The sequence below is a fragment of the Neopelma chrysocephalum genome, unplaced genomic scaffold (genome assembly GCF_003984885.1).
Source record: "Neopelma chrysocephalum unplaced genomic scaffold, ASM398488v2 Primary Assembly neopelma1_63, whole genome shotgun sequence".
Lineage (NCBI taxonomy): Eukaryota > Metazoa > Chordata > Aves > Passeriformes > Pipridae > Neopelma > Neopelma chrysocephalum.
In genome coordinates, this window is record NW_020897720.1 from 7,835,440 (window position 1) to 7,845,077 (window position 9,638).

The following is a 9,638-nucleotide window of genomic DNA, read 5'->3' on the forward strand; positions in this document are numbered from 1 at the left end:
CCGAGCTCTGCTCTCGCCTGTGCCCTCTGCCGGGCAGAGCCCCGCCGCACGTGGAACCAGCTGGCCTGGGAGCTCAGCTGCCTTCCCGGAGGATACTGTAAACAGGATCTGTCTGTGCAGATCCCAGGGATGCTGCGGAGTGCAGGGTAAGTGAGCTGCATCCGGGGTGATGGGAGTCAGGTGTATTCCAGGAGGAAGACTCCTGCCCCACAGCACAGCAGTGTGGGGGTCCATGTGTGTTCCCATCCTACCCGGTCCTCGCTGCCTGCTGCCCACTTTCTCCCATCAGAGACCAGGGAGGGATCATCTGGCTGATCCCACAGGCCAAGATACTCTCTGGGGGGTGACAGCCTTTCTCAGGGCAGCTGCAACTTGTATCCTGGGGCCTTGTGCTGTGTGCATCCAGGCTCTGTCCCAGCAGAGGGATGGGACAGCAGGTATTGGGGGACAGGGAGACTCTTCTCAGGACAAAGCATGCCCAAAAAAAAATCAAGCATCTCATTTTCCTTCTGTCTTAAACAGATTTTTGTACCATTGATGATTTCTGCACAGGCTCAGAGCAGAAACATCCTCTTCTGGTAGTCTTAGTGTTGAGCTGCTGGGGAGGGCAAAGGCCAGGGCAAACCCCAGCTGCTTAGCATCTCCCCATGGCCCAGCAGGCTCCAGGGGCCCTCTCCACCTTGCAGTGGGGCTGGGACAGGGGGTGTGGATCAGGGACAGCACCAGGGATGCCAAAACCTCCTAGTGTGGGAGGTAGATTTGCTCCAGCACTGATGCTGGAGCTGAGGGACTGGGATGTCCTGAGCACAGACATCCAGCACTTGTGGCTGCCAACATCCGCTGTGCTGAGCCCTCCTGCCACATCACCCTCCATCCACCAGGACCCCTGCCCCCTCTGAGGGGTGGATACATCCCTTGGACAGGGTAGCTGGGAAGGTAATGCCTGTGTTGCCCTTCTCCATCCTATGCTGGTCTGTCTGGCACTAAGACCTCAACTGCAGCCCCTTTTCCTCCCCACCCTGTGCCCTCCAGCCTGAGGAGGTTGCTGTGGGCCTGGGGAGGGCATCCCTATCCCAGCCTTGCCAGGGACACATGCTGGCTCCCAACCCAGCTCCTCAGGCGCCTCTGCCTGCTGATGTAGGGCTTGATGCTGGAAGTGTCACTGCCCTGACAGGGCAGGGGAGAGGCTCTTCTGCAGCTTCTCCAAGGGCTCTTCAAATACACCACCCTCCTGGGAAGAAACCTGGGTGGGCAGAGGCCTCTCCAGCAGTTTTGGGGATGGAGTAAATGCCACGTGCCAGAGTCGGGATCCTGCAGGAGAAGAGAGAGAGTCATCAGTGGCTTTGCAGGATGCAGATGGTTCTACTTCCTCCCCCCTTTCCTGCTCCCCAGTATAAGGGATGCTGCATTAAGCACCCACTGTGCCTGGGGCGGACCGTGAAGTGATGCTATGAGGATGCTCTCGGCAGAGCATGACTAAATGCTGAGTGCTGACATTTGGGCAGAGCCGAGCAGGCTTGTATCACCTCAAGACCCGTCATCCAACACCCCTCTGGGTAATATAATTTTGCTTTGTGGCTTTCTCTGCCTGTTCTTCCTGTCCCCTGGGCCAGCCAGCAGCAGTGGGTTGTTGCCTCTTCACATAGCTTGACAAAAGTTGGTATCCTGGGGTTGGCAGTGCTCTGTTCCTGGGTGCTCCTTCTCCCATGGCCTCTCTCCTTGCTACTGCACGTGGGTCAGGGACTCTTTGCGTGGGTGTCCGGCACGAGATGATATTTCCTGTCCCTACTCCCATGTCACAGAGAGGAAATCTGTGGCTACACCAGGACCTCAGATCTCCTGCAAACCTCACCCTCAGACCTTTGTTTCATTCTGCTAATTAGATCAGCAGTCTCTCAGGGGGTGGCTGGTATTTTGCCTTTACATTATGGAAACTACATGTGTTTCAGAACATATGCACGTCACAGAGAGGGAAAGCATGAAGCAGAAGAGCAGGAATTGGTGTCCCCTCTGCCCCTGCTTCTGGGCAATGACAGCAGCAGAGATGACTGCCTTGTGTCTGCACTGCCAGGGGGTGAGTGCTGTGCCTGCTCCGGGGAGCTTCACTGTGTGCTTTGTGGTTTCCAGGCTCGGAGGTTCACTCTGCTCCTTCCGGCATGGCAGCAGTGATGCCACCCCAGAGAGCAGCATCTGCAGCCTTCAAGCCTTTGGCTCTCCTTCTCCTGATGAGAATGGCATTTCCAGGGTGATTCACAGGGAGTACCTCCAAGGAGTGCAGGCTGATGCTGTGCCCCAGGGCAGGAGGGCCCTGTGCTCCAGCTCCCTCCCAGCTGCACGTGTGGACAGAAAGCACAGGCTCTTGCCATTGCTGTGACCTTGGCTAAGGTTGGAAGTGCTCAGTGTGCAGCAGGGACAAAGTGTACCCAGCTTCCAGCATGTAGGTGACCGTATTTCCCCACAAGGCACAGTCAATACAGAAAGCCCAGGTTATCAGCATGCAGCTTCAGAGGGAGAGCATGTGGAGGTCAGGGTGACCTTGCCTGGCTCTTCCTGAGAAGCCCTGCACAAAGTGGCTCTCTGGTGCTGAGAGGCATCGCCTTGCATGGCAGCCGTGGCCTCCAGCCCAGCACCACTGGGAGAGAGCAGCAATGCCCAGTGCAGCATCAGCTCTTCACCCCGGGAGCCCTGCCAGCATCTCCGCCAAAGCTGCTGGCAATTTATGTGGATGTAGGCTTGCATGAAAATGAAGTGTGCTGGAAATGTATGGTCTGAATGCAGCTGCCTCTGCAGTGTGTGAGGGACAGGCAGGATGCAGCATCTTCCAGAGCTCTGCAGGGTGGTTCTCTGAGCCCACACCTCCGGGGCAGCCAGGGGATACCCAGCTCTGTGCACATGCCCTAGGCTTGGGGATGGGTTTGGAGAGCAAACGGTGCTGAATAAAGGAGTGAGGATGCACCTCTGATGGTATCACCCTCTGCACCAGGTACCATCAGGATGGGATGGCTGGACCACGGAAAATGCAGTGGATGCCACAGCAGGGAGAGCCGCCTCTCCCTTGCTTGCACCCCGCGACCCCAGCCCTGTACTCACCCTGCAGCCTTTGCCTCTGCCGTTGAGTTTTTTGCTGAGGAAAGCTGAGTGTTGTCTTTCGACCTCATACACAGGATTTTGGAAGAGGGCAGCCAGGAGTTGAAGGCTAGGAGATGTGGGTCCTAGGGCAGCAGGCTGGCTGAGGCTCATGGGAGAGCTCTGGTGCTGGAAAGGGTTAAATTGCGCATGAAGACAGAAAAAACAGAAAAGAAAGAGACCAGTCTGTCAGTGGTTTTGCTCTGTGAAGCACCAGGTAGTGCCTGCCTGGTGTCTGCCCCCTGAGGCCAGCAGCTGCGGCAGGGACACTGTGACTGGGACAGTGACTCTTTCCTATGAAAACTGGCTTCTCCTCTGCCCATATATTGTGGCCACTGTCCTGCCCCAAGCTGCCCTGAGCACAGCTGATGTGTTTTCTGCCCAGTATATCTGATAGTGCTGAACACTCCTTCTCTCAGGATTTCAGTCTCTCTGGACTGCAGGGACTGGTCTCACAGCCTACAGCCATGAGCATGCTGAGGACCACATCTCTTCAGAGCCCTGTCCCACTGCACTGAAGCAGCTCCCTCAGGTCCATCAGTGATTTTTTTTTTACTGGTTTTGTGTGAAATGAAATGCTTTCCCCTGGTGCCTGGTGGGGAGATGGAAGCAGCTGTGTTCCCTTGCATCTCTGTTTGGCCCTGCCCTCTCCACCCTAGCTGGTCCTCAGCCATGGGAATGCCTCCAGTCCTTTAAAGGCTCCTGTGGCTTTTGATTCCCTGCCCTGCTCTTGACACTCTTAGACTGGCTGCAATTCTTTAGTATTCCCACTCCTGTCTGTTGGTCTTTTCTCTATGCTTCATAACTGAAAAGAACATTGTTATTAAGGGCAACAGTTCAAAATTCTACTGGTTGTGCTTTCCCTTGAATAACCCCATGGAGCTACTCTGAGCAGAGCTCTTCTGGGCTCTGGGCCTTCTTATTTGGGGGTTTATGAGTTTGTGTAATGATTCACATTGGTCTTTTTATGTTAACATGACCAGGGCAAATGACTGGGAAGACTACACAGAGGAGAAGAGGGGAGAGGAACCAGCTCGGTTTGTGCTTGGGGTGAAATTGGATGCCATGCTTTTGGTGACACAGGTAAATCTTGTGCCCACCTGTCTTGTGTGGTATTATTTGAAGCAGGTCATCTGCCAACAGCAGATGTTTATATATGTGACTATGGAAAAAAAGGTTAGAAGGGGTCACATGTGATCACTGGTGAGTGATTGCTGTGCAGGTGAGAGGGCTAAGAAGAGAAGGAGAGAAAGTAAAAGTAATAACTGATAATTTGGTGCTTGAGCAACTCTTATCTGATTGCGAGCAGAAACCACAGCGGTGGTGCTGTGTAGGATGGGAGGGAGCTCTCCGGATTTAGAAAGGTCAAGAAACATCCTCCTGCTTAAGTCTTCCCTCTGGGAAACCAGGGGAAGAATCTTTTCTACCCGGAAAAGCTAGAAGGGGGAAAGCCAGCAAGTCAGTGACCTTGACCTCTGTCTGGGGAACAGAAACCCATTTTTCTTCCCCTTTTATCTCCCTCCATCGCATTATCCTCCCCTTGTGGTAGGCGGCATTTTGAGAAGTCATTGACATTTAACTTCTCTTCTTGCTCTTGGCTAAGTAGGGAAGTCCCGGCAGCCTGCTCCCCATTGCCTGCTCTCCCAGTTCAGCTGCAGAGCCCCAGTGGTGAGCTCCTGGTTTGTCCAGGGGCTACACTTTTCTGTGAGTACACAGGACAGCTCTCTTTGTCTCTCTGTGTTTGCAGGAACATCTCCATCACATCAGACACATGTTTTCCATATGTTTTTATATACAGCCTATAACTACATCTACCAAATGTTATACCTTTGGACTCTTCATTAATTCCCTGGAAACTGAAAAGGCAGCTCTAGGAGCTGCATTCTTGCATTTGTTCACATTCATCCATCCCTCTGTATCTCCTCTGCTGCCCCTGTCCCTTGGGTAAAGTCACGTTGGAACCCCAGGGAACGCACGATGCTGGCTGAGCCTTTTGGATGGCTCTGAACTTTGGTTCACCTCCCTACGTTCTCCTTCTGGTGGCTTGAGACCATGTTTCTGCGGCAGGATCAAGGGCACGTGCTGCGGGAGGCAGCACGAGTGCGGCTTCTTTGCTGGCACGCTGGGAACAGCGAATCAAAGGACTCCTTATCTATGGATGGAAAGTTTCTGGGCTGCTTATCAGGCACTGCTTAGAGGTTAGATTAGTCTCAGGAGCAGCAGTTTGACAGCAAGCATCTCTGTTCTTGTGCTTGGCTGAGTGAACACCTTGAAGTGAGGTGGTGTGGGGGTGGCACAGCCCTGCAGGGATGTGGGTGCCCAGGGAGAGGACTAGTGCCACAACCTGGCACAGAGCCTTGCACCCATCCTGCTTCCTTGCTGCACCCCCACCCCTCAGTGGGGCTGACCTCCATGACATGCTTGGGATGACGCTGAGGGAATTTTTGGCTCTAACTTTACATGGGTATTATTAGTACTTCTGAAAACATTTGCCAACCTAATTTTGGCTACTCTTGCTCCTTTTCCAGAGATGGGAATGGAACTTGCTGTTGGCTGAATTCACTGCTGATGCAAACTGATGGCCAAAATGCTGAGGGTGCGTGGCTTGGCTGGAAAGGGAAACAGCCGAGATGCTCTGCAGGGAGCTGGGGACCCAGACCTTGGCTCCTGCAGGGACTCTCTGCTTGGCTGCGGCTGCTGTGACTCTGTGCCCCTGGACTAATTCCTGTTTTCCCCTCTGTGATGGGCGGTCACCTTTCCTGGGCCCCTGCAGCTCTGCTGTGTGCCCGGACTTTGCTGGCTGTCTGCTACTGGAACCTGGTTGTTTTCTGGGAGCAGCCTCAGCTAATGGCTGCACCCCATTCTTACAGCAAATACTAATGGCAGAACTGTTCCCATTGCCCAGAAAAGCCAGGAAACATTTTGTGCTCCCTGCGAACAGTGGCAATTGTAAGAGAGGCCAACCATGTGGGAAGCTGGAATAGCTAGGCCTGTGTTACCAGAGTGGAGGGACATAAGCTGAGTCCCTGCTGGCAGTGATGAATTTCCAAGTGGCTGCAAAGAGCAGGAGTTGCCTGGGCAAGGATCTCCTGATGGGGAATCACGTTGTTGCTTAAAAGTTCAGGGACAATGTGGGGTCCCCACCCCGCCTTCCTCTCTGGGGACAGACCTACCATCAAAGCCCCATGTGTAGGAAGGCTCTTACCTCTTGCGGGCTCCATCGGTCAGCAGGATCCCCTTCTCATTCCTCATCTCCAGTTTCAGGGTTTTACCCTCCTGCCTGCCCTGGCCCTGCCCGCCTCTGGATTGGGCCTTCTGTAGGGGAGGCAGGCGGGAGCTCCTGGGACCCCCTGTCCTCCAGCAGTGCAACAAGTGCTGATATGCCACTCGGAAATCCCTGTTGAGTGTCCCGTAGAGGATGGGGTTCAGGGCTGAGTTGGCGTAGCCCAGCCAGAGGACAACGGACATGGGTGTGCCTTTCACCCTGCTGTCTCCCCACATCCCCCGGTACGTGAACACGGTGAAATAGGGGAACCAGCACACGATGAATGCTCCCAACACCACTGCCAGCGTCACAGTGGCTTTGTGCTCTTTCACCATGGATGACATGGGGGTGTTGCACCACGTGTGGTTTATCCTCTTGGCTTGCTCCCTTGCTATCTTGAGTATCCGGTAGTACGTGACGCACATGATGACCAAAGGGATGTAGAAGGTGAGCAAGGCGTCCACTAACCCATACACAGGGTTCACCTCCAGCGTGCACTCCTTGTTGCAGATGGGGACCGTGTTTTGGACTGCTGTCCCATTGGTGTTCCAGCCCAGGTGGATGGGTAGGAAGGAGACCATCAGCGAAACGGTCCAAATAACAACCAAACCCACAGCCACCCGGGGAGGAGTGACCAGCTGGCAATAGCGGAGCGGGGTGGTGACAGCGATGTAGCGGTCCAGGCTGATCAGCAAGAGGTTGAGGATGGAAGCCGTGCACAGCATGACGTCGAGGCTGCTGTAGATGTTGCACAAAGTGCTGCCAAAGGGCCACTCTTTGGCGAGTTCATAGAAGGCAGAGAAGGGCAGCACCAGGAGACCCAGCAGCAGGTCAGTGATGGCTAAGGAGACGATGATGCAGTTCGTCAAGCTGCGGAGCCGGCGGTCAAGGGTGACGGCCAGGCAGACAATGATGTTACCACAGAGAGTGATCACGATGAGGATGACGAGGCAGGACCCAACCAGCAGCTGCAGGGGAAAGTCCACCCTTTCTTGAGAGCTTGTATGGTTGTAACATGGATCCATGGTGTAGCTGCATGGATGGAGCAGTCCCGCTCTCACCAGCTCTGAAGCTACTTGGAGTAAGCCTCTATCAGGCAGGTCTAGAGACCTTCCCAAAGTGACCCTTGGTCTACAGGGACCTTGGAGAACATTGCAGAGTTACTTTGCATGCTCAGCCTTGTGTGCTGGGAATAACATGACCTGGGGAAAGACTCACTTGTACCCATTGGCCCCATCTGGGAGCTCAGTGCTGGAGCTGATAACCTGTGTCAGCTGCTGGTGGCTCTCAACTGCTCCTTTTCCTCTCCTGCCTTCTCCTTTCCTCTGAGCAACCATGGATTCATGTGTTGTGGGCTCTCATGCTCTATGCATGTTTGGTTGGTGACAGTGGTCAGCAGTGCTCCAGCAGGGACAGAGCTTTGTCACCTCCCAAGGACAACCTGCAAAGAAAGTGTCTGGTGAGACACTAGCATAAGTTGCCCAGAGAAGTTGTGGATGTCCTATCCCTGGAAGTGTTCAAGACCAGGCTGGATGAGGCTCTGAGCAACCTGGTCTAGTGGAAGGTGTCCCTGCCCACGACAGGGGAGTGGAACAAGATGGTCTGTAAAGTCCCTTCCAAACTAAACCATTCTGTGATTCTATGAAAGCACCAAGTAAGAGCTGAAGTGAGCAAAGGTCCTTTGAGCTGCCTCCCAAAGCCCCTCCAAAATCAGAGTGTCTGCACCTCTCTGGCTGCTCTAGCCCACTTAAACCCAAATTGGAAAGTCCTTTGGCAGCCAGACGCACATGTACCTGCTAGCTGGGCCCATGTAATGCAGGTATGTTGAGAGAAGGGCAGGAATTTTAGAACTACCAAGTTCCTACAGGCTTACAATAAAAGCAAGGACTGGGAGGATATGAGGAAAAAATTTTCCTGAGAAAGAAGTGCTTATGCAATCTAGCAAAATTAGTTCCAACTACACAGTTTCTGAAGATTGGCTGTGGCTGTCAGTCTCATTAAACTTTGCCCTTGCATCTGTGCTTTGCAGCAGCCCATGCTCTGGGTTGGTCCCTGCCATCACCAACCACAGTAGCTCCACCAGCCTGGATAGGAAATCCTCACTCTGCTCTGGGCCCTGGGAGGGAAGAAGAACATCCCTTGTAGACTTACTTTTTATGCCTATTTTCTGTCTGGATATACATAACAAAAGGCTGCACTTTTCAAGGGCAGAAACAACACAGAAAATCCCTCTAACTTCCAAAAGAGCTCTGAGCTGCTGATTATGGTGGTCTCCAGGACCATACTGCTACTAGATTCAAAGGGTCCTCAGTTCTAGTGTGACTGGAAGCAACACTGATGGCGGGAAGGTACCCAAAGGGGAACTGAGGCACTGCAGGGACAAGAAAGAGGGCTGGGAGCAGGCTCAGGAGCTGGACTGACTGTGCTGGGACCCTCATGGAGCCGCCTGTGGCACAGCTTGGTCTCCCACCATGAGCTTCTCCTATGAGGTGATGGGTCTCCCCATTCTGCCTCATGTGCTGGTGGGGGAGAGCTGTGCTAGTCCACATGGGTGGTGCATGACCCAGCTCTCCAGGCTCTCTGCACCCCAAAGAGGGCACCTGGTGGTGCCCAGGCTTCTGCAGGAAGGTAGAGCTGATTCTCTGCAGGGTACAAGAGCCTGCAGAAACGGAACAAACAGAAGAAACTCTGGAAAATTTAAAGGTCCAGCCTTGTCAGAGGGTAGAGGTGAGATTTTAAACTCACCCTGCAAGAACAAGATAATGCTGTGGAGTAGGTTGAAATACTCTTCAGGTGATTTATGTCTGATTCAAGGTTAAAGGCGTGAGGGCCAAGGGAGGGAGAATACCGGGGAGACTGCATGAGTAAATAACCACTGATTGCCAGGAACCATAGGGGGGAGAGATGGGGACTGGACCACTGAGTCTGTAGGTGATACCCACAGCCTTGCTGCCTCTAAAGGCATGGAAAGTGAACAACAGACAACGAACCAGTCTGTGGGAAGCCTTTTGCTGAGCAGAGCAAACTCATTGCCAGACAGGAGGTCCTCTGAATTTGGGTGCTGGGATTAAGGCTGCAGGGAGAGGGATGTGATGCTTTCCACCACGGTGGCAGTGTGTGGAGTGGTTCCTCACCTCCCGCTGCAGCGCAGGCTCTTGCCATGGAAAGCTCTTTGTTCATGCACAAAAGGAGTGTGGAACAAGCTGAGCGCTGCCTGCCCACTGACGGCAATGAGGAGAACAGGTTG

The 9,638-nt window shown here is 53.7% G+C and overlaps 1 protein-coding gene across 1 annotated transcript; it reads right to left on the reverse strand.

The window, feature by feature from the left end:
• Positions 1–538: 538 nt before the first annotated feature.
• HRH2 (histamine receptor H2) lies at positions 539–7,566 on the reverse strand. The gene is made up of 3 exons (XM_027682762.1): positions 6,332–7,566; positions 3,091–3,255; positions 539–1,311 (listed from the first exon to the last, which is right to left on the reverse strand). Exons 1-2 carry the CDS (start codon positions 7,414–7,416, stop codon positions 3,237–3,239), a joined length of 1,104 nt encoding a protein of 367 aa, XP_027538563.1. The 5' UTR covers positions 7,417–7,566; the 3' UTR covers positions 539–1,311; positions 3,091–3,236.
• Between the last annotated feature and the right edge of the window lie 2,072 nt (positions 7,567–9,638).

Coding starts and splice junctions, on each gene's coding strand:
- HRH2 (XM_027682762.1), bottom strand. CDS start 7,416: ATGGATCCATGTTACAACCATACAAGCTCTCAAGAAAGGGTGGACTTT.